The sequence below is a fragment of the Nerophis ophidion genome, linkage group LG20 (assembly GCF_033978795.1).
Source record: "Nerophis ophidion isolate RoL-2023_Sa linkage group LG20, RoL_Noph_v1.0, whole genome shotgun sequence".
In the NCBI taxonomy this organism is placed as follows: Eukaryota; Metazoa; Chordata; class Actinopteri; order Syngnathiformes; family Syngnathidae; genus Nerophis; species Nerophis ophidion.
The window spans coordinates 36,036,772-36,061,596 of NC_084630.1; the positions used below are offsets into that span (position 1 = coordinate 36,036,772).

Genomic DNA, 24,825 nt, shown 5'->3' on the forward strand with positions numbered 1-24,825 from the left:
GTGTTATCTGTGTCCACACACAACAATGTCCCCTCTTATCTGTGTCCACACACAACAATGTCCCCTCTTATCCGTGTTATCCGTGTCCACACACAACAATGTCCCCTCTTATCCGTGTCCACACACAACAATGTCCCCTCTTATCCGTGTCCACACACAACAATGTCCCCTCTTATCCGTGTTATCTGTGTCCACACACAACAATGTCCCCTCTTATCCGTGTTATCTGTGTCCACACACAACAATGTCCCCTCTTATCCGTGTCCACACACAACAATGTCCCCTCTTATCCGTGTCCACACACAATGTCCCCTCTTATCCGTGTTATCTGTGTCCACACACAACAATGTCCCCTCTTATCCGTGTCCACACACAACAATGTCCCCTCTTATCCGTGTCCACACAGAACAATGTCCCCTCTTATCCGTGTTATCTGTGTCCACACACAACAATGTCCCCTCTTATCCGTGTTATCCGTGTCCACACACAACAATGTCCCCTCTTATCTGTGTCCACACACAACAATGTCCCCTCTTATCCGTGTTATCTGTGTCCACACACAACAATGTCCCCTCTTATCTGTGTCCACACACAACAATGTCCCCTCTTATCCGTGTCCACACACAACAATGTCCCCTCTTATCTGTGTCCACACACAACAATGTCCCCTCTTATCCGTGTCCACACACAACAATGTCCCCTCTTATCCGTGTCCACACAGAACAATGTCCCCTCTTATCCGTGTTATCTGTGTCCACACAGAACAATGTCCCCTCTTATCCGTGTTATCTGTGTCCACACACAACAATGTCCCCTCTTATCCGTGTTATCTGTGTCCACACACAACAATGTCCCCTCTTATCCGTGTTATCCGTGTCCACACACAACAATGTCCCCTCTTATCTGTGTCCACACACAACAATGTCCCCTCTTATCCGTGTTATCTGTGTCCACACACAACAATGTCCCCTCTTATCTGTGTCCACACACAACAATGTCCCCTCTTATCTGTGTCCACACACAACAATGTCCCCTCTTATCCGTGTTATCTGTGTCCACACACAACAATGTCCGCTCTTATAAATAAATGGGTTGTACTTGTATAGCGCTTTTCTACCTTCAAGGTACTCAAAGCGCTTTGACACTACTTCCACATTTACCCATTCACACACACATTCACACACTGATGGAGGGAGCTGCCATGCAAGGCGCCAACCAGCACCCATCAGGAGCAAGGGTGAAGTGTCTTGCTCAGGACACAACGGACGTGACGAGGTTGGTTCTAGGTGGGATTTGAACCAGTGACACTCGGGTTGCGCACGGCCACTCTACCACTGCGCCACGCCGTCCCTTATCCGTGTCCACACACAACAATGTCCCCTCTTATCCGTGTCCACACACAACAATGTCCCCTCTTATCTGTGTCCACACACAACAATGTCCCCTCTTATTTGTGTTATCTGTGTACACACACAACAATGTCCCCTCTTATCCGTGTTATCTGTGTCCACACACAACAATGTCCGCTCTTATCCGTGTCCACACACAACAATGTCCCCTCTTATTTGTGTTATCTGTGTACACACACAACAATGTCCCCTCTTATCCGGGTCCACACACAACAATGTCCGCTCTTATCCGTGTCCACACACAACAATGTCCCCTCTTATTTGTGTTATCTGTGTACACACACAACAATGTCCCCTCTTATCCGGGTCCACACACAACAATGTCCCCTCTTATCCGGGTCCACACACAACAATGTCCGCTCTTATCCGTGTCCACACACAACAATGTCCGCTCTTATCCGTGTCCACACACAACAATGTCCCCTCTTATCCGTGTACACACACAACAATGTCCCCTCTTATCTGTGTCCACACACAACAATGTCCCCTCTTATTTGTGTTATCTGTGTACACACACAACAATGTCCCCTCTTATCTGTGTCCACACACAACAATGTCCCCTCTTATTTGTGTTATCTGTGTACACACACAACAATGTCCCCTCTTATCCGGGTCCACACACAACAATGTCCGCTCTTATCCGTGTCCACACACAACAATGTCCCCTCTTATCCGTGTCCACACACAACAATGTCCCCTTTTATCCGTGTCCACACACAACAATGTCCCCTCTTATTTGTGTTATCTGTGTACACACACAACAATGTCCCCTCTTATCCGGGTCCACACAGAACAATGTCCGCTCTTATCCGTGTCCACACACAACAATGTCCCCTCTTATCCGTGTCCACACACAACAATGTCCCCTCTTATCTGTGTCCACACACAACAATGTCCCCTCTTATTTGTGTTATCTGTGTACACACACAACAATGTCCCCTCTTATCCGTGTCCACACACAACAATGTCCGCTCTTATCCTGTCCACACACAACAATGTCCCCTCTTATCCGCGTTATCCGTGTCCACACACGACAATGTCCCCTCTTATCCGTGTCCACACACAACAATATCCCCTCTTATCCGTGTTATCTGTGTCCACACACAACAATGTCCCCTCTTATCCGTGTCCACACACAACAATATCCCCTCTTATCCGTGTTATCTGTGTCCACACACAACAATGTCCCCTCTTATCCGTGTCCACACACAACAATGTCCCCTCTTATCCGTGTTATCCGTGTCCACACACAACAATGTCCCCTCTTATCCGTGTTATCTGTGTCCACACACAACAATGTCCCCTCTTATCCGTGTTATCTGTGTCCACACACAACAATGTCCCCTCTTATCCGTGTCCACACACAACAATGGCCCCTCTTATCTGTGTCCACACACAACAATGTCCCCTCTTATTTGTGTTATCTGTGTCCACACACAACAATGTCCCCTCTTATCCGTGTTATCCGTGTCCACACACAACAATGTCCCCTCTTATCCGTGTCCACACAACAATGTCCCCTCTTATCCGTGTTATCCGTGTCCACACACAACAATGTCCCCTCTTATCCGTGTCCACACACAACAATGTCCCCTCTTATCCGTGTTATCCGTGTCCACACACAACAATGTCCCCTCTTATCCGTGTCCACACAAAACAATGTCCCCTCTTATCCGTGTCCACACACAACAATGTCCCCTCTTATCCGTGTCCACACACAACAATGTCCCCTCTTATCCGTGTTATCCGTGTCCACACACAACAATGTCCCCTCTTATCCGTGTCCACACACAACAATGTCCCCTCTTATCCGTGTTATCCGTGTCCACACACAACAATGTCCCCTCTTATCCGTGTCCACACACAACAATGAACTGGAGAGGTTCTATAAAATACCCCAACATAAAGTGGCAAGATATATATTAAAAACGAATAAAACAAAATATGTCCAAGACCTGTAATGTTTGTCTGATCTTGACAGGGATTGTGCTGAAAATGTTACTTTTCCTGAAGGAATAAATAAAGTACTATCTATCTATCTATCTAAAAAATGACTTCATATTCCTAACCAATCATTCAATCAATCAATGTTTACTCATATAGCCCTAAATCACAAGTGTCTAAAAAGGGCTGCACAAACCACAACCACATCCTCGGCTCAGATTCCACATCAGGGCAAGGAAAAACTCAACCCAATGGGATGAGAATGACAAACCGGCTGTTTTTCTCAGGAATTAATTCTTCCTCCATTTGTTACCAGATGAGCACCTTCTCTCTCATATTACCACTCGCACCGCTCAGCTTGCACCGCCTGCCACTGCTAACGTTACCCATGCTGTTACCTCTCTGGTCGGGGAGGAGTATGACGTTGCACGCGCGACAATATGTGACATATATAAGAAGATGCACTTGTTTTATGTCTCTATGAGAAGCCGACACAAGAAAGAGTGAGAAAAGTCCGCAGGTATAAGCAACTGCGTGAGAAGGTATACTCAGCCATTTTCTACATATGTGGTTCTCAAATGGGGGTACTTGAAGGTATGCCAAGGGGTACGTGAGATTTTTGGAAAATATTCTAAAAATAGCAACAATTCAAAAATCCTTTCTAAATACCTCATATAGTGATTCCCAAAGCCCAAAAAAAGTCTGCGGGCTGTAGAGCTTTTTAATTTCGGGCTCCAGTACTCTGGAATGCCCTCCCGGTAAAAGTTCGAGATGCCACCTCAGTAGAAGCATTTAAGTCTCACCTTAAAACTCATTTGTATACTCTAGCCTTTAAATAGACTCCCTTTTTAGACCAGTTGATCTGCCGTTTCTTTTCTTTTGCTCCTATGTCCCACTCTCCTTTGTGGAGGGAGTCCGGTCCGATCCGGTGGCCATGTACTGCTTGCCTGTGTATCGGCTGGGGACATCTCTGCGCTGCTGATCCGCCTCCGCTTGGGATGGTTTCCTGCTGGCTCCGCTGTGAACGGGACTCTCGCTGCTGTGTTGGATCCGCTTTGGACTGGACTCTCGCGACTGTGTTGGATCCATTATGGATTGAACTTTCACAGTATCATGTTAGACCCACTCGACATCCATTGCTTTCGTCCTCTCCAAGGTTCTCATAGTCATCATTGTCACCGACGTCCCACTGGGTGTGAGTTTTCCTTGCCCTTATGTGGGCCTACCGAGGATGTCGTAGTGGTTTGTGTTGTGGTTTGTGCAGCCCTTTGAGACACTAGTGATTTAGGGCTATATAAGTAAACATTGATTGATTGATTGATTGACCTCAACAAAATATGATTGTAAGTTCGTAAACTGTGAAAAGAAATGCAACAATGCAATATTCAGTGTTGACAGCTAGATTTTTTGTGGACATGTTCCATAAATATTAATGTTAAAGATGTATATCTTTTTTTCCAAATAGTTTAAAAAAGACCACCACAAATGAGGAATATTTTGCACTGTTATACAATTTAATAATTTAGAAACGGATGACACAATGCTATATTTTACTTCATCTCTTTTTTTCAACCAAAAATGCTTTGCTGTGATTAGGGGGTGTGTTGTCCTGAAGTCAACTGTTAATATTATTTACGTAATTACATGATAATATTTTTGTATTACTTGATAATATTTTGTATTAGTAACTGCAATGCTTTAATTTGGAGTTAAAGTTGTTTATATTTATTGTACTTTATAATCGGTAAACAGCAGTTAGATGATGTCACTTCCGCTAAATTACTTCCTGTTGGTTGACTTCCGGTATTTGTTCGAAAGCTAGAGATACATTTTGTGGTCTTCTGTAGTACTTTCTGTTGCTATCCTACACAAAGCGGCGAAGAAGCAATGCTGTAAGTCGTCTTTAATAAGTTAACAACATATCAGACACGTTAAAAAAGTGCCGATATGTTTAATATAATTGTCGAACTAGATACAATGTGTTCAAGTCATTTAGGCAGACGGGAGTCTCCCTCTGCTGGACATTTTCCGACATTACCGTTACATTTTTATGTGTCATTGTAAACGAATATGTACAGAGGCAATAAGTGTGTTGTGTGTTGTGTCTCTTGTTCTTTTCAGTTTTTCACCATCTTGTTTATGAAGGAATTGTCAAAAGTAAATGGTCAAGCTTACAACGACGTTCTCTTCATTGACTCCGGTTTGGCTTGGTGTTGAGTTGGCGTTTTTACACGTCTCACGAGAACACTAAAGGGGGTACTTGAATTTAAAAAATGTTGACAGGGGTTACATCACTGAAAAAAGGTTGAGAACCACTGTTCTACATCACACAGAGACAAACCGGCGATATATCCAGTTATTTAGGGACGGCGTGGCGCAGTGGGAGAGTGGCCGTGTGCAACCCGAGGGTCCCTGGTTCAAATCCCACCTAGCACCAACCTCGTCACGTCCGTTGTGTCCTGAGCAAGACACTTCACCCTTGCTCCTGATGGGTGCTGGTTGGCACCTTGCATGCTAGCTCCCTCCATCAGTTTGTGAATGGGTAAATGTGGAAGTAGTGTCAAAGCGCTTTGAGTACCTTGAAGGTAGAAAAGCGCTATACAAGTACAACACATTTATCATTTATTTATCATTTATTCCATATATCACCCAGCCCTAACATCAACTACTTATTTATGAGAACTGTTTTATTAATTCATAGATGGTGTTACAAACTGAAAACAGGAAGTGAACAAACGTGTTAGTAATTGCTATGAAGTAGAAAAGGGGTGGGATTGAATAAGATCTGCTTCTTCTTGCTCCTTTTCGGGCATATGATGAGAACATGGAACTATGTGATGTATAATATGTAGCTGTATGTGTGTAAACAAGTGTCAGCACATCCGAAACAGCGTGGTAGTATTAGTATTCATTGGAGTTGTCTTTTAGGTTTTGAGAAGCCGTCGGCTATTCAACAGAGAGCCATCAAGCAGCTCATCAAAGGCAGAGATGTCATCGCCCAGTAAGAACCCGTCCTCTCCCATTCAGAACCATCAATAGATCCATCTATAGCAGTTCTGTGTTACCTTCAGGTCCCAGTCTGGAACCGGAAAGACGGATACCTTCTGCGTGTCGGTGCTGTAGTGCCTGGACACTCAGGTTGGTGTCCACAATCTCACCATGCTGTCATGTGACCTGGACCTCATATGCTGTTTCCTGTCCACAGGGGAGAGAAACCCAGGCGTTGATCCTCGCCCCGACCAGAGAACTGGCTGGACAGATCCAGAAGGTAAGCCCCGCCCCCCTTTGCCATTCTGCGATGATGTGACAGGCCCTGCTCATTGATTGTGTGTGTTCAGGTGCTGCTGGCTCTGGGAGACTACATGAATGTTCAGTGTCACGCTTGCATTGGCGGGACGAACGTGGGCGAGGACATCAGGAAGCTGGACTTCGGTCAACACGTGGTGTCTGGAACGCCCGGACGAGTTTTTGGTGAGTGGATGACGCCACCAGGTGACAGTTGTGGGAGCGTGTTAGGGGTCGGGATGGTGAACGGCGGTATAATTCCCTGACAGTAATACGGTTGAAATTGTTAATGATGGGAAAAGCATCACTTTTTAATGCATTTAGGCAACACTGCTGACTTCCTGGAAACGGGGCCAAAGCGCATGCACAAAAACATGGCGGGACACAACTACGCAGACTCTGCCAGGGAGATTTCCCCTCGCAGTAAACCGAGCCCACTGCTTGGTTTAACTCCATTTACCCTCGTTTAAGTGTGCTCTGCTCTTTTTAGATCAGGGGTCTCAGACACGCGGCCCGCGAGACGTTATTTTGCGGAAAACTTGCGTGCACAAGCGATCCCTCAGAAAGCTGGCGTGCACATCACTTGTGCACGCCAGCTTTCCGAGACTCTTATTTTGTTAGCGCAGGCAGCATGAAGCAGGGCTTTTATTGTGAAGATAGGAAATGTGCAGTCGGCCTTTAGAGTTTTGACGGAAGGGACGGCGCGAAAGTCTGTTGAAATAAAAAGTGTTTCTCGGGGGGTGGGGTGGGCGCTAGAGCGAAATTTAAAGTTTTGGGGTTTGTTTTTTTTATTAGATGGCAATTTTCACTCGTCCTGATGTGTCCAGTTTTGTGAGTTTTGAAGCATTTTAAGGGGGTCAAATTACAGCTCAAAGAGGCAAAAATGACATTTTTTTAGAAAACTTTAGTTTTGAAGGGGTTTTTGCCAACTTTCTGTTGATTTTTGCTGAAGGATGTCAATGTATGAAAATCTAGGTCTAAGTGAGACCTACATAGAGGTTTTTCTTTCATGTCTCTACGACATTCCTAACAGAAGTTACAATCAGTTTTGTCTGTGTTTTTTCCTAGGGGGCGCTAGAGCGTAATTTTGAGTTTTGGTGTTTGTTTGTTTTTTATTAGATGGCAATTTTTGCCAGTCCTGATGTGTGTGTCAAATATGGTGAGTTTTGAAGCATGTTAAGGGGGTGAAATTACAACCCAAACAGGCGGCTGAATATAAAGAATAATAAAACCTTAGAAATACAATAGAGTCCCCTGTCTCAAAGGGACATTCGGTCCCTAATTATAAAGAAGTTGTGACAACTTTCAGGAGCTGCTGCATGTTTCCTCACATCATTAACTCTCAGTCACAGCAACTGTATTGAGAAAATAAAAGCAACATCAAGTAGTTTTCTCTATTTAATGCTGACTTCCTGTTGCCTGAAATGCATTAATAAATGACCTTTTTTTGTAATTACTAAACGTCTGGAATTTCACAGCGGTGTTACATTATACTGTTGACTGTTACATCCCTGGCCATTAATAAGTTAGAAGTCCAGGGTGGTTCTTGCTCCATTCTTTAGGGCATGACTGCAAATGAGCAGGGCGGGTGCAGCAGCTGCCGGGGTTAAATTCAAGTCCTAACAATCAGTAATCATGATGTCAATTATGATAACAGTAATCGTAATTATTACTCTGGCCACATTAGGCAGGCCCAGATCATTAATGAACACTATTTGTATCTACATGGAAAAAAAAGTGCAGTTACGTCTTATGGCCATCATGTGCCATCTTTCAACATTATTCAATCAATCAATCAATCAATGTTTACTTATATAGCCCTAAATCACTAGTGTCTCAAAGGGCTGCACAAACCACAACACAAACCACTACGACATCCTCGGTAGGCCCACATAAGGGCAAGGAAAACTCACACCCAGTGGGACGTCGGTGACAATGATGACTATGAGAACCTTGGAGAGGAGGAAAGCAATGGATTTCGAGCGGGTCTAACATGATACTGTGAACGTTCAATCCATAATGGATCCAACACAGTCGCGAGAGTCCAGTCCAAAGCGGATCCAACACAGCACCGAGAGTCCCGTTCACAGCGGAGCCAGCAGGAAACCATCCCAAGCGGAGGCGGATCAGCAGCGCAGAGATGTCCCCAGCCGATACACAGGCAAGCAGTACATGGCCACCGGATCGGACCGGACCCCTTCCACAAGGGAGAGTGGGACATAGGAGAAAAAGAAAAGAAACGGCAGATCAACTGGTCTAAAAAGGGAGTCTATTTAAAGGCTAGAGTATACAAATGAGTTTTAAGGTGAGACTTAAATGCTTCTACTGAAGTAGCATCTCGAACTGTTACCGGGAAGGCATTCCAGAGTACTGGAGCCCGAAATGAAAACGCTCTATAGCCCGCAGACTTTTTTGGGGCTTTGGGAATCACTAATAAGCCGGAGTCCTTTGAAGGCAGATTTCTTGCCGGGACATATGGTACAATACAATCGGCAAGATAGGATGGAGCTAGACCGTGTAGTATTTTATACGTAAGTAGTAAAACCTTAAAGTCACATCTTAAGTGCACAGGAAGCCAGTGCAGGTGAGCCAGTATAGGTATATATGTATGTATATATGTATATAAAGGTATATACAGTATAGGTATATATGTATGTATATATGTATATAAAGGTATATACAGTATAGGTATATATGTATATAAAGGTATATACAGTATAGGTATATATGTATGTATATATGTATATAAAGGTATATACAGTATAGGCGTAATGTGATCAAACTTTCTTGTTCTTGTCAAAAGTCTAGCAGCCGCATTTTGTACCAACTGTAATCTTTTAATGCTAGACATGGGGAGACCCGAAAATAATACGTTACAGTAATCGAGGCGAGACATCTCTTATGTCCATAAAGTCTTATCCTGCTCAATTTTTTTGGTTTTGTTTTTGTTTATAATGCTCGCGTTGCTTTGAAAAAGTGTTTGTATCTACCATCATGTTTCTCCTACAAAGGAAGTCACTTTATTGTTTTGTTTTTCAAACTAAGACTTGGTTCAAAGATGACAGTGTAAGCACATTTAAAAATCGTGTGGTAAGAAAAGCTCCTACGGTGACATCATTAGTTAGGGCTTACGTCCCGCCTCCAAGCCAGGAGCCAATAGGAAGCCGGCTTGACGCTTCCTCTCCTTTCAGACATGATTCGCCGCAGGAGTCTCCGCACGAGAGCCATCAAGATGTTGGTACTGGACGAAGCCGACGAGATGCTCAACAAAGGTAGTGCCTGTTGCCATGTGACCTTCTCTGAAAGTCCCACCTTTGACCTTTCACCCCGCCTGCAGGTTTCAAGGAGCAGATCTATGACGTGTACCGCGACCTGCCTCCCACCACTTCAGGTGGTGCTGATCAGTGCCACGCTGCCGCACGAGATCCTAGAGATGACCAACAAACGGTCAAACGGTGGGTGGAGCTGGCGGGGGGGGGGGGGGGGGGGGGCGGAGCTTGTCGTGTGCCCGCAGTGACGAGCTGACGCTGGAGGGAATCAAACAGTTCTTTGTGGCCGTGGAGAGAGAGGAGTGGAAGTTTGACACGCTGTGTGACCTGTACGACACGCTGACCATCACGCAGGCCGTCATCTTCTGTAACACCAAGAGAAAGGTACACACACACACACACACACACACACACAGGTGTGTGGGCGCTCACCAAGGTGCCTGCAGGTGGACTGGCTGACGGAGAAGATGAGGGAGGCCAACTTCATGGTGTCATCCGTGCACGGCGACATGCCGCAGAAGGAGAGGGAGTCCATCATGAAGGAGTTCCGATCAGGAGCCAGGTAAGGTGATCTCCCATGATGCACCTTTTGGACATGTGACACACCACCACCAATGAGGGGAATTATCATTCAGTTGTTTCCTGCTGCCTTTAAACATCTCATCACCTGCCAGGAAGTAGAAGAAGAACCTTGCTTACATACCAGTCATACCCTTCATGTCACACACACATATATATATATATACATATATATATATATAGATATATATATATATATGTATATATATATATATATACATATATATATGTATATATCTCAAAATGGGGTCCCAGGTGTGTATATTTATATATACTCAAGTGTATTGTTAGTCCGTGTGTGTTTGTCCACACTTCTTTGTGTTCTTTATGATCACATGAAATTCCTCCTGTCATGTGTTCATATAACTTCATGCTGTCACACATGTTGATGGTGATATAAATTCATGCTGTCACACGTGTTGATGGTGATATAAATTCATCCTGTCACATGTAAGGATGTTGGATGTAAATTCATGCGGTCACACATGTTGATGGTGATAAAAACGAATGCGGTCACACGTGTTGATGGTGATATAAATGCATCCTTTCACACGTGATGGATATAAATTCATGCAGTCACGTGTTGATGGTGATATAAATTCATGCTGCCACAGGTGATGATGGTGATGTAAATTAATCCTGTCACATGAGATGTTGGATATAAATTCATGCGGTCACACGTGTTGATGGTGATATAAATGCATCCTGTCATACGTGATAATGTTGGATATAAATTCATGCAGTCACATATGTTGATGGTGATATAAATGCATCCTCTCATACGTGATAATGTTGGATATAAATTCATGCAGTCACACGTGTTGATGGTGATATACATTCATGCTGTCACATGTGATGTTGGATATAGATATATGCGGTCACACGTATGGTGGTGATATAAATTCATGCTGCCACAGGTGATGATGGTGATATAAATTAATCCTGTCACATGAGATGTTGGATATAAATTCATGCGGTCACACGTGTTGATGGTGATATAAATGCATCCTGTCATACGTGATAATGTTGGATATAAATTCATGCAGTCACATATGTTGATGGTGATATAAATGCATCCTGTCATACGTGATAATGTTGGATATAAATCCATGCAGTCACACGTGTTGATGGTGATATACATTCATGCTGTCACATGTGATGTTGGATATGGATATATGCGGTCACACGTGTTGATGGTGATATAAATTCATGCTGCCACAGGTGATGATGGTGATATAAATTAATCCTGTCACATGAGATGTTGGATATAAATTCATGCGGTCACACGTGTTGATGGTGATATAAATGCATCCTGTCATACGTGATAATGTTGGATATAAATTCATGCAGTCACACATGTTGATGGTGATATAAATGCATCCTCTCATACGTGATAATGTTGGATATAAATTCATGCAGTCACACGTGTTGATGGTGATATACATTCATGCTGTCACATGTGATGTTGGATATAGATATATGCGGTCACACGTGTTGATGGTGATATAAATTCATGCTGCCACAGGTGATGATGGTGATATAAATTAATCCTGTCACGTGAGATGTTGGATATAAATTCATACGGTCACACGTGTTGATGGTGATATAAATGCATCCTCTCATACGTGATAATGTTGGATATAAATTCATGCAGTCACACATGTTGATGGTGATATAAATGCATCCTCTCATACGTGATAATGTTGGATATAAATTCATGCAGTCACACGTGTTGATGGTGATATACATTCATGCTGTCACATGTGATGTTGGATATAGATATATGCGGTCACACGTGTTGATGGTGATATAAATTCATGCTGCCACAGGTGATGATGGTGATATAAATTAATCCTGTCACGTGAGATGTTGGATATAAATTCATGCGGTCACACGTGTTGATGGTGATATAAATGCATCCTGTCATACGTGATAATGTTGGATATAAATTCATGCAGTCACACGTGTTGATGGTGATATACATTCATGCTGTCACATGTGATGTTGGATATAGATATATGCGGTCACACGTGTTGATGGTGATATAAATTCATGCTGCCACAGGTGATGATGGTGATATAAATTAATCCTGTCACGTGAGATGTTGGATATAAATTCATACGGTCACACGTGTTGATGGTGATATAAATGCATCCTCTCATACGTGATAATGTTGGATATAAATTCATGCAGTCACACATGTTGATGGTGATATAAATGCATCCTCTCATACGTGATAATGTTGGATATAAATTCATGCAGTCACACGTGTTGATGGTGATATACATTCATGCTGTCACATGTGATGTTGGATATAGATATATGCGGTCACACGTGTTGATGGTGATATAAATTCATGCTGCCACAGGTGATGATGGTGATATAAATTAATCCTGTCACGTGAGATGTTGGATATAAATTCATGCGGTCACACGTGTTGATGGTGATCTAAATGCATCCTGTCATACGTGATAATGTTGGATATAAATTCATGCAGTCACACATGTTGATGGTGATATAAATGCATCCTCTCATATGTGATAATGTTGGATATAAATTCATGCAGTCACACGTGTTGATGGTGATATACATTCATGCTGTCACATGTGATGTTGGATATAGATATATGCGGTCACACGTGTTGATGGTGATATAAATTCATGCTGCCACAGGTGATGATGGTGATGTAAATTAATCCTGTCACATGAGATGTTGGATATAAATTCATGCGGTCACACGTGTTGATGGTGATCTAAATGCATCCTGTCATACGTGATAATGTTGGATATAAATTCATGCAGTCACACATGTTGATGGTGATATAAATGCATCCTCTCATATGTGATAATGTTGGATATAAATTCATGCAGTCACACAGGTGATGATGGTGATATACATTCATGCTGTCACATGTGATGTTGGATATAAATATATGCGGTCACACGTGTTGATGGTGATATAAATTCATGCTGTCACAGGTGATGATGGTGATATAAATTAATCCTGTCACATGAGATGTTTGATATAAATTCATGCGGTCACACGTGTTGATGGTGATATAAATGCATCCTGTCATACGTGATAATGTTGGATATAAATTCATGCAGTCACACATGTTGATGGTGATATAAATGCATCCTCTCATGTGATAATGTTGGATATAAATTCATGCAGTCACACATGTTGATGGTGATATAAATGCATCCTCTCATACATGATAATGTTGGATATAAATTCATGCAGTCACACGTGTTGATGGTGATATAAATTCATGCTGTCACGGGTGATGATGGTGATATACATTCATGCTGTCACGTGTGATGTTGGATATAGATATATGCGGTCACACGTGTTGATGGTGATATAAATTCATGCTGCCACAGGTGATGATGGTGATATAAATTAATCCTGTCACATGAGATGTTGGATATAAATTCATGCGGTCACACGTGTTGATGGTGATATAAATGCATCCTGTCATACGTGATAATGTTGGATATAAATTCATGCAGTCACACATGTTGATGGTGATATAAATGCATCCTCTCATATGTGATAATGTTGGATATAAATTCATGCAGTCACACAGGTGATGATGGTTATATACATTCATGCTGTCACATGTGATGTTGGATATAGATATATGCGGTCACACGTGTTGATGGTGATATAAATTCATGCTGCCACAGGTGATGATGGTGATATAAATTAATCCTGTCACATGAGATGTTGGATATGAATTCATGCGGTCACACGTGTTGATGGTGATATAAATGCATCCTGTCATACGTGATAATGTTGGATATAAATTCATGCAGTCACACATGTTGATGGTGATATAAATGCATCCTCTCATATGTGATAATGTTGGATATAAATTCATGCAGTCACACATGTTGATGGTGATATAAATGCATCCTCTCATACATGATAATGTTGGATATAAATTCATGCAGTCACACGTGTTGATGGTGATATAAATTCATGCTGTCACAGGTGATGATGGTGATATACATTCATGCTGTCACGTGTGATGTTGGATATAGATATATGCGGTCACACGTGTTGATGGTGATATAAATTCATGCTGCCACAGGTGATGATGGTGATATAAATTAATCCTGTCACATGAGATGTTGGATATAAATTCATGCGGTCACACGTGTTGATGGTGATATAAATGCATCCTGTCATACGTGATAATGTTGGATATAAATTCATGCAGTCACACATGTTGATGGTGATATAAATGCATCCTCTCATACGTGATAATGTTGGATATAAATTCATGCAGTCACACATGTTGATGGTGATATAAATGCATCCTCTCATACGTGATAATGTTGGATATAAATCCATGCAGTCACACGTGTTGATGGTGATATAAATTCATGCTGTCACAGGTGATGCTGGTGATATACATTCATGCTGTCACAGGTGATGATGGTGATATACATTCATGCTGTCACAGGTGATGATGGGGATATACAGTCATCCTGTCACATATGATGTTGGATATAAATTAATGCGGTCACACGTGTTGATGGTGATATAAATTGATCATGTCATACATGTTGGATATTAATTCATGCCGTCACACGTGTTGATGGTGATATAAATGCATCGTCATACGTGATGATGTTGGATATAAATTCATGCTGTCACACGTTTGATATAAATTCATGCCGTCACACGTGTTGATGGTGATATAAATTGATGCTGTCACAGGTGATATTGGGGATATACATTCATGCTGTCACATGTGATGTTGGATATAAATATATGCGGTCACACGTGTTGATGGTGATCTAAATTCATCATGTCATTTTATGCTCTTTTTATGCTGGGGCTGCCAAATATACTGTAATATTGTACATAGCAATTGGTATATATTGTATATATGTTATAGACATATATCTGTATGTATAATATACTGTACACATTAAGTATATATTGTATATATTCGCAGATATGTTATATTTTACATTGCTATACCTAGTCTATTTACAGTATAACTGCTTTGTCCTTTCCATCCTTACACTTTCCATCATTGTAACTAAGCTACTGTGTTGAACAATTTCCCTTAAAGTTTGTCTAAGTCTATGATGTTGGATATAAATTCATGCCGTCACACGTGTTGATGGTGATATAAATACATGCTGTCACAGGTGATGAAGGTGATATAAATTCATGCTGTCACAGGTGATGATGGTGATATAAATTCATGCTGTCACAGGTGATGATGGTGATACAAATTCATGCTGTCGCACGTGATGATGGTGATATAAATTCATGCTGTCACAGGTGATGAAGGTGATATAATTCATGCTGCCACAGGTGATGATGTTGGATATAAATTCATGCTGTCACATGAGGCAGATCCTGTAATGTGTGTGTGATGTTCTGGAAGAGTCCATCCAGTGTTAGTGACTGTTAGATGTTTCCTCAGTCGAGTGCTCATCTCCACGGACGTGTGGACTCGCGGTCTGGACGTTCCTCAGGTCTCCCTCGTCATCAACTACGACCTGCCCAACAACCGAGAGCTGTACATCCACAGGTAGGACACGCCCCTCGCCCGAAACAAGCCACATTTGTGACCTTTGACCCCCTCCAGGATCGGTCGATCTGGGTGTTACGGCAGAAAGGGCGTGGCCATCAACTTTGTGAAGAACGACGACATCATCGAGCAGTATTACTCCGCCCAAATCGACGAGATGCCCATGAACGGTAGGTTGTCATGGCAACATGCCGCCGCGGGTCAGGCCTCAAGTTTGTCCTTTTTCTTCCACAGTCGCTGACCTCATCTGATTGGACACAAGCCCCGCCTCTTTTTACTTCCTGCTTGTCATTTTGGTTTTGTACATAAAGTTGTGTTGGAATGTTTTTATTTGAAAGGTGGCAATAAAAAACAACAATGGAGGAAATGTGTCAACAAACATGAATACTATTGGACAAACTTCAAGTTAACAGACGCTCCTGAACACAACGCGCCTACAGGTTTCGTCTGATGAACCAGATCTCGTTGTGGCGTCCGGTCACGCCCGGGTTCTCGTACACGGCCACCATGTAGTAGTCGGACCTGTGGTCTTCGGACGTGCCCAGCAGCTCCCTCAGAAGTCTGATCTGAAGAGTCACCGTCTCCTCCGTGGTGGTCCCAAAGAAGGTTCTGAGGAGCAGCCAGATGACAGGACATGCAGCGGCCAGCACGGCAGGCGGTCAATCAGGCTCACCTGGACACCACTCTGAAGGCCTCCCGCTGCACCACGCCCACGTCCGGGTCAGAGGGTTGAGGAGGCTGGTTCTGGAAGGCGGCGGGCAGGTAGAACCCGGTCAGGACGCTCTTGTCAAGAGTCTTGCCGTCGTCCGTCACGTGGACCGTGCTGACCACCGGCACCGTCATTCCAAGATGGCGGCCTGCCACAGCACACCCTGCTCACACTGTCTGTGTGTGTGTGTGTGAGGAAGTGGGCGGGGCCTGACCTGCTGAGTTCTCCTTGCAGATGAAGCGCATGAGTTTCATGAAGCTCATGGAGATGCTCTGCTCGTACAGCTCCTCCCCCTGCGTCACACACGCCCACTTTCCTGCGGGGTACACCCTCTCCTCGTACATCACCTCGCCGATCTACACACACACACACACGCTGTTTCTCCAGCCATGATCAATGATCCATCCATCATCATGTCACCTTCTCCTGGCAGGAAATGGCCATGAAGGGGGCGGGCTCCCTCTGCTGGCTGTTGCGTGTCATTTCCTGTATGGGTCCTGTCAATTCTACAAGACACATGTCAGTCACGGATGACATCTCCCCCACCCCCACCCCTCCCTCACCTGTAGGAACGGACACCTGGTGCGTGCTGGCCACCGCCCTCCAGTGACTCAGCAGTCTTTCCGAGTCCTCTTCACCCATTGGCTCTGGGTTGTCAGTGATGTCATCGTCCTGCTGCTCCTCGTCCAACCCCTCCAGGTCTTCTAAGGAGATCAAAGCCATGCCCTTGGCTTCTGACCTTTGACCTGTCCGGATGACAAGTGTGAGTCTTTGATTGTCAGCATCCTGACCAGAACCAGTCCATCTTTCTGTGGTCCGTGACGTCACTCTTCCCAAGAACCATCTCAGTCTAAGACGTTCTATGTTAAAGGCCTACTGAAATGAGATGTTCTTATTTAAACAGGTCCATTCTATGTGTCATATTTCATCATTTCGCAATATTGCCATATTTTTGCTGAAAGGATTTAGTAGAGAACATCCACGATGAAGTTGGCAACTTTTAGTCGCTAATAAAAAAAGCCTTGCCTGTACCGGAAGTAGCAGACGATGTGCGCGTGATGTCACGGGTTGTAGAGCTCCTCACATTGTTTACAATCATGGCCACCAGCAGCAAGAGCTATTCGGACCGAGAAAGTGACAATTTCCCCATTAATTTGAGCGAGGATGAAAGATTTGTGGATGAGGAAATTTAGAGTGACAGACTAGAAGAAGAAAAAAAAGGCGACGTCATTGGGAGCGATTCAGATGTTTTTAGACACATTTACTAGGATAATTCTGTGAAACCCCTTATCTTTCTATTGTGTTGCTAGTGTTTTAGTGTGTTAAATAGTACCTGATAGTAAATATAAGAAACATTGTTTTAGAAAGACAATAATATATAATATGTATATAAATACAATTTATGATTTCATAATTATACATATAGGTTATATTAAAATGTATATATTACCACTTTATATGGAATTTAAATAGTGTATATATAATATATATAAGTGTACAAATGTATATGTTTGATTTAAATGTTAAACTGTGTATATGAGACGTGTGCTACATATATGTTGCTTATATATTGTTTAAAAAAAAAAGTAATATAAGTGAAGCATGTTTTAGATTTTATATATTTTGAACCTTGTTCTTGTTGTGATGGGGTAGGTTTGTATAAGCGTTGCTTCAACCTACACCCTTTCGGCTCAATCATTGCTCAAATGAGTGTTTGTTTTTTTTTCTTTTTTTGTTGTTGTTCTTTGTTTTATGTGAAGATTGCCGAAATAAATAAATTAAATTAAATAAAAATAAAATAAATAGCCGGAGGGGTGTGTCCACGGGTGTGTTGATGCCAGTCTCTGAGGGAAGTCACAAAGCTCCGCTGATATCTGGTAAGAGGCGACTTATTTCCACAATTTTCTCACCGAAAACTGCCAGTCAACATGTGGTCGGGATCCATGATCGCTTGACCGCTCTGATCCATAGTAAAGCTTCACCTCCGGGAATTTTAAACAAGGAATCACCGTGTGTTTGTGTGGCTAAAGGCTTAAGCTTCCCACCTCCATCTTTTTACTTTGACTTCTCCATTATTAATTGAACAAATTGCAAAAGATTCAGCAACACGGATGTCCAGAATACCGTTTAATTATGCGATGAAATGGAATGATGAGGCGTATGATGACGCGTGCGGGTGACGTCACCGGTGGTAGCGGACATGTTCTACCAGCACCGATCACGGCTAAAAGTCATCTGCTTTAATCGCATAATTCCACAGTATTCTGGACATCTGTGCTGCTGAATCTTTTGCAATTTGTTCAATTAATAATGGAGACTACGAAGAAGAATGCAACACAAACTCAGTTGGTGTTTCTTTGTTTGTTGTGAAGCTTTAATAAGGAACAGAGCGGTCAAGCCAACATGGTTCTCTACCACGTCAACCGGCAGGTTTCGGTGAGAAAATGGTGGTAATAAGTCGGCTCTGACTGTAAACATGAGCGCAGCTTGTGTCGTTCCTCCTGCAGCTGTCAAAGCGGCAAGGGCAACTTTCTTGGCTCTCCATGGCTTCCCTCGGAGACACTGGCGGTCACCACATCCCATCTGACTTTCAGGTATGACTATAAAATCTCACTAGAACACTATTAACACAATAAGCAGATAAGGGATTTTCCAGATATATCCTAGTAAATGTGTCTAATAACATCTGAATCGCTCCCACTGTGAAGTGAATTATATTTATATAGCGCTGTTTTTCTAGTGACTCAAAGCGCTTTACATAGTGAAACCCAATATCTAAGTTACATTTAAAGCAGTGTGGGTGGCACTGGGAGCAGGTGGGTAAAGGGACGGCGTGGCGCAGTGGCAGAGTGGCCGTGCGCAACCCGAGGGTCCCTGGTTCAAATCCCACCTAGTACCAACCTCGTCACGTCCATTGTGTCCTGAGCAAGACACTTCACCCTTGCTCCTGATGGGTGCTGGTTGGCGCCTTGCATGGCAGCTCCCTCCATCAGTGTGTGAATGTGTGTGTGAATGTGGAAGTAGTGTCGAAGCGCTTTGAGTACCTTGAAGGTGGAAAAGCGCTAAACAAGTACAACCCATCCATCCATCCATTTTCTACCGCTTATTCCCTTTTGGTCGCGGGGGGCGCTGGCGCCTATCTCAGCTACAATCGGGCGGAAGGCGGGGTACACCCTGGACAAGTCGCCACCTCATCGCAGGGCCAACACAGATAGACAGACAACATTCACACACTAGGGCCAATTTAGTGTTGCCAATCAACCTATCCCCAGGTGCATGTCTTTGGAGGTGGGAGGGGCCTATCCCCAGGTGCATTTCTTTGGAGGTGGGAGGGGCCTATCCCCAGGTGCATTTCTTTGGAGGTGGGAAGGGCCTATCCCCAGGTGCATGTCTTTGGAGTTGGGAGGAAGCCGGAGTACCCGGAGGGAACCCACGCATTCACGGGGAGAACATGCAAACTCCACACAGAAAGATCCCGAGCCTGGATTTGAACCCAGGACTGCAGGATCTTCGTATTGTGAGGCAGACGCACTAACCCCTCTGCCACCGTGAAGCCCAAGTACAACCCATTTATTAAAAAAAAAAAAAAAAGTGTCTTGCCCAAGGACACAACGGTAGTGACTAGGAAGGCGGAAGCGGGGATCGAACCAGCAACCCTCAAGTTGCTGGCATGGCTGCTCTACCAACCGAGCTATAGCCCCGTCCTTGGCTTTGTTTTTGTCTTCTTCTAGTCCTTCACTCTCACTTTCCTCATCCACGAATCTTTCATCCTTGCCCAAATTAATGGGGAAATTGTCGCTTTCTCGGTCCGAATCGCTCTAGCTGCTGGTGGCCATGATTGGAAACAATGTTCAGATGTGAGGAGCGCCACGACCCGTGACGTCACGCGCACATCGTCTGCTACTTCCGGTACAGGCAAGGCTTTTTTTTATTAGCGACCAAAAGTTGGCAACTTTATCGTGGATGTTCTTTACTGAATCCTTTCAGCAAAAATATGGCAATATGGCGAAATGATGAAGCTGCTATCCCCGTTTAAATAAGAAGATCTTATTTCAGTAGGCCTTTAACATTAGTTCTGTTAGCATGGAGCTCAGTCTCTGGCTTAGCTGGGTCCTATTAGCAGTGCTAGCGCAGTTAGCTTAGCTGAGGTCCAATTAATAGTGCTAGCGCAGTTAGCTTAGCTCGGGTCCAAATAGCCGCGCTAGCACAGTTTGCAGTGAGAGTGTCACGTGACTTACCTGCTGGCGTCCTCGCGCGTGCGTGTTTCGTCTGCGAACGGCAGCTGTCAGTCACTCGACGTCCAACTACTTGTTTCCTGCCGGGCCGCTTCCGGTAGCCTGCGCATTCCAAAATAAGAGCTCAGGCCGGATGTGCTCCGTGGATGTTTTCACAAGGACAGGTCATGTTGGTCACACGCGGAACATTGTCCACGACCTTAGTGGACCAATCATCTTCATGACGTCATGTTTGTTGAAGGGACGGCCGACATAGTCCATTATTGTTTGTTGGAAGATGTCTTGTGCCGAGTCAGCAGACTGTCGGAGGTGAAAGGTCACAGCCGCTGAGCAAAGGAAGCAAAGTGTGTGTTTAAATTTTCATCAGCTGCTGCAGCCGCCACAGGACCGCAGTGCCGCCATCAATTATTCAGGCCGAGTGGAGGTCGCGGGACTCCGCCCCCTTTTTCCACCAACCACACGGACACTTCATTAGGTACACCTGGGCGCGCAGGAAACGCCTGTCACCTTGGAAACAGCGATTTGACTCTGACGTGCGCGCGCACACGCACAGGAATAATGACCGCTGCTCTTGCTCGCCAGCAGGGGAGAGAGTGTGCGCGTGCGCGTGTTCGTGTGCGTGTGGGCAAGCGGCTTGCTAACAAGCAAGATGAAGGCTGCGTGGGCAACACTCACGCACACACACACACACACACACACACACACACACACACACACACACACGCACACTGACAGACTCACGCGCGCACACGGACACGCTCACGCAAACACAGGCACAAATAGTTCATGATCGTGTCACGTGACCCACTGATTGAAGCACTTTGTTAACGCACGCACACACGCTGACACACTCACGCGCACACAAGGACACACACGCGCAAGCACACATGCGCGCGCGCACATAGTGTATCATAATTGTGTCACGTGACGAACTTATTGAAGCACTTTGTCAACGCACGCACAGACACGCATGCGCGCGCACACACACACACACGCAAAAATAGTCCATGATCGTGTCACGTGACCAACTCATTTAAGCACCTTTTTAACGCGCGCGCAACTTCTTGTCTCCTGAAACTTTCACGTAGATAGCGTGTGTGCGCACGCGCGCGGGATCTTTAAGAGGACAGGATGGCAGGACTGATCTTGCGCCGACCTTTGACCTTCCATGCAGCACTTTGACGCAACGATGTGTTTATTAGCACACGCGCACGCGCACGGCTGCAGGTCGATTCGTGCTGATCGAGCTTTAACAGCGCGATCGATGACCAGCTGGCACGCGCGCGCGCACACTGAGGATCGTGGGAATTAACAGCTCCCCATATTGATCGGACGGCGCGTGCGTGCGAGCGTGCGCGCTGGCATTAAAATAGATGAAGTTGAGACCAAGCAGTGAAAGTCGAACAACCTTGACGCGCACACGCGCACACGCGCACGGCAGGTGATGATGTGAATTATTGATCAACTTCACGGCGACGTCGCAATGTGTTCATAATTGTACGAAGAGTCATCTATTTGCACAAAGTTCTCCTTCCTGTCACGTGTTTCGGGCGCTGGAAGACAAACAAACAAACAAACAAACAAACAAACAAACAAACAAACAAACAAACATTGAACAGTCGCTATAAGAGTCCACAAGCAAGCCGTAGTGACACCCACCGCCTACTTCCGGCCACTTTCAAAGTAAAAGCTACAAAGTCGACCGGGTTGGATGGATCACGGGTTCCGACGGTTTAAGTGTTCGCACCACGTGACCGAAGCGCGCCTCCCACTCTCGCTCCTTTCGCTGTTTGGCGCGTGCGCACGCACACAGCCAGCCAGGCGCGCGGCTTCCGGCTTTTCTTTTGAAGGCGGCGTCCCGGGCTCTTCTGGCGCAAGACGGCCGCTTGACGGTTTTCGGCCGCTAGTCGGCGCCAAGCGGAGCTCCCCTCCAGAAGGCGCGACGATGGCAGCACAAGATGGCCGCTAAAGGCACCGACGACGCGGGGAGCGGCTCCGTGGCGCCCGCCATGAGAGCCGGAGCGGCCACGGTCACCGTGTCCGCCGTCAGCCTGGTGCTGAGCGCGCTCTCGCTGCTGCTGCTCGTCACCGCCATCGGCACCGACCACTGGTACGAGACCGACACCCGCCGCCACAAGGACAACTGCGACCGGCAGGGCTCCGACTCCAACGGCCAGAAGAACCGCGAGATGCCCATCTTCCACCTGCCGCTGGTGGACACGAGCACGCGCGACGTGGCGCTGATGAAGCCCGTGCACGTGGGCAGCCGGGAGGAGGAGCTTCTGGAGAACTGGCGCGCCATCCTGGGCATGGGCATCCTGGAGACGGAGTGCGGCCGCCCGCTCTTCTCCACGCACTCCGGCCTGTGGAGGAAGTGCTACTTCCGCGGCGTGGACGCCGACATCGACAAGCTCATCGACAGAGGTACCGCTTCCGGTCGGGCTGGAGCGTGCATGCTGTGCTCACACCTTGTGCGTGCGCGTGCGTGTGCCTGTGCAGGTATCGCGGAGCGCTGCACGGCGGTCAAGTACCATTTCTCTCAGCCAATCAGATTGAGGAACATCCCGCTCAACCTGACCAGGACCATCCAGCAGGACGAGTGGCACCTGCTGCGTGAGTCCCGCACACACACACACACACACACACACACACACACACACACACACACACACACACACACACACACACACACACTGCTGGGGGATAGTCGCCATGGCAACTAGCTGTGCGTGTGCTCACCAGACCTGCGGCGCATGACGGCGGGCTTCCTGGGCATGGCGGCGGCGGTGCTCCTGTGCGGCGGCATCGTCACGTCGGTGGGCTTCTTCTGGGAGGGCAGCCTGACGCAGCACGTGTCCGGCCTGCTCTTCCTCATGGCAGGTGTGTGTGTGTGTGTCTGTCTGTGTGTGTCTGTGTGTGTGTGTGTGTGTGTGTGTGTGTGTGTCTGTGTGTGTGTGTCTGTGTCTGTGTGTGTGTCTCAGTGTGTGTGTCTGTGTGTCTGTGTGTGTCTCTCTGTGTGTGTGTCTCAGTGTGTGTGTGTGTGTCTGTGTGTGTTCATGTGTATGTGTGTGTCTGTCTGTGTGTGTGTGTGTGTGTCTGTCTGTGTGTGTGTGTCTGTGTGCGTGTCTCTGTGTGTGTCTGTGTTCGTCTGTGTGTCTGTTTGTGTCTGTGTGTGTGAGTCTGTGTGTGTATCTGTGTGTGTGTGTGTCTGTGTGTGTGTCTGTGTATGTGTCTGTGTCTGTTTGTCTGTGTGTGTGAGTCTGTGTGTATCTGTGTGTCTGTGTCTGTGTGTGTCTCTCAGTGTGTGTGTGTCTGTGTGTCTGTGTGTCTGTGTCTGTGTGTGTTTCTGTTTCTGTGTGTGTGTGTCTGTGTGTCTCTTTGTGTGTGTGTCTCAGTGTGTGTCTCTCTGTGTGTGTCTCAGTGTGTGTGTCTGTGTGTCTGTGTGTGTCTCTGTGTGTGTGTTTCAGTGTGTGTGTGTGTGTGTGTCTCTCTCTCTGTGTGTTTGTCTCAGTGTGTGTGTGTCTTAGTGTGTGTGTGTGTCTGTGTGTGTGTCTCAGTGTGTGTGTGTGTGTCTGTGTGTGTGTGTGTGTGTGTCTGCATCTGTGTGTGTGTCTCAGTGTGTGTCTCAGTGTGTGTGTGTCTCTCTGTGTGTGTCTCAGTGTGTCTGTGTGTGTCTCTTTGTGTGTGTGTCTCAGTGTGTGTCTGTGTGTGTGTGTCTCTGTGTGTGTGTGTGTGCGTGTCTCTCTCTGTGTGTGTGTCTCAGTGTGTGTGTGTCTGTGTGTGTCTTAGTGTGTGTGTGTCTGTGTGTCTGTGTGTGTGTCTCAGTGTGTGTGTGTGT

The 24,825-nt window shown here is 45.4% G+C and overlaps 2 protein-coding genes and 1 pseudogene across 2 annotated transcripts in view; 2 read left to right on the forward strand and 1 right to left on the reverse strand.

Annotated features, from left to right (window-relative positions):
* The first annotated feature begins 6,558 nt into the window (after positions 1 to 6,558).
* On the forward strand, positions 6,559 to 16,410 carry LOC133539069 (eukaryotic initiation factor 4A-III-like; annotated as a pseudogene).
* Positions 16,355 to 21,156, reverse strand: soul4 (heme-binding protein soul4). Its single transcript, XM_061881102.1, has 6 exons — positions 20,991 to 21,156; positions 17,316 to 17,498; positions 17,173 to 17,258; positions 16,967 to 17,108; positions 16,717 to 16,900; positions 16,355 to 16,652 (listed from the first exon to the last, which is right to left on the reverse strand). The coding sequence occupies exons 2-6, from the start codon at positions 17,473 to 17,475 to the stop codon at positions 16,478 to 16,480; spliced, it is 747 nt and encodes a 248-aa protein (XP_061737086.1). The 5' UTR covers positions 17,476 to 17,498; positions 20,991 to 21,156; the 3' UTR covers positions 16,355 to 16,477.
* Positions 21,157 to 22,676: 1,520 nt separating this feature from the next.
* tmem178a (transmembrane protein 178a) overlaps positions 22,677 to 24,825 on the forward strand; it is a 5,362-nt gene continuing 3,213 nt past the window's right edge. Inside the window, exons 1-3 of the mRNA XM_061881101.1 lie at positions 22,677 to 23,411; positions 23,487 to 23,600; positions 23,730 to 23,867. Coding sequence (XP_061737085.1) covers positions 22,946 to 23,411; positions 23,487 to 23,600; positions 23,730 to 23,867 — 718 coding nt within the window. The 5' untranslated portion in view covers positions 22,677 to 22,945. The remainder of the gene's footprint in view (positions 23,412 to 23,486; positions 23,601 to 23,729; positions 23,868 to 24,825) is intronic.

Coding starts and splice junctions, on each gene's coding strand:
- soul4 (XM_061881102.1), bottom strand. CDS start 17,475: ATGGCTTTGATCTCCTTAGAAGACCTGGAGGGGTTGGACGAGGAGCAG. Junction 16,901..16,966: donor CTGCAAGGAGAACTCAGCAG/GTCAGGCCCCGC, acceptor GTGCTGTGGCAG/GCCGCCATCTTGGAATGACG. Junction 16,653..16,716: donor GCCTTCAGAGTGGTGTCCAG/GTGAGCCTGATT, acceptor GCTGCTCCTCAG/AACCTTCTTTGGGACCACCA.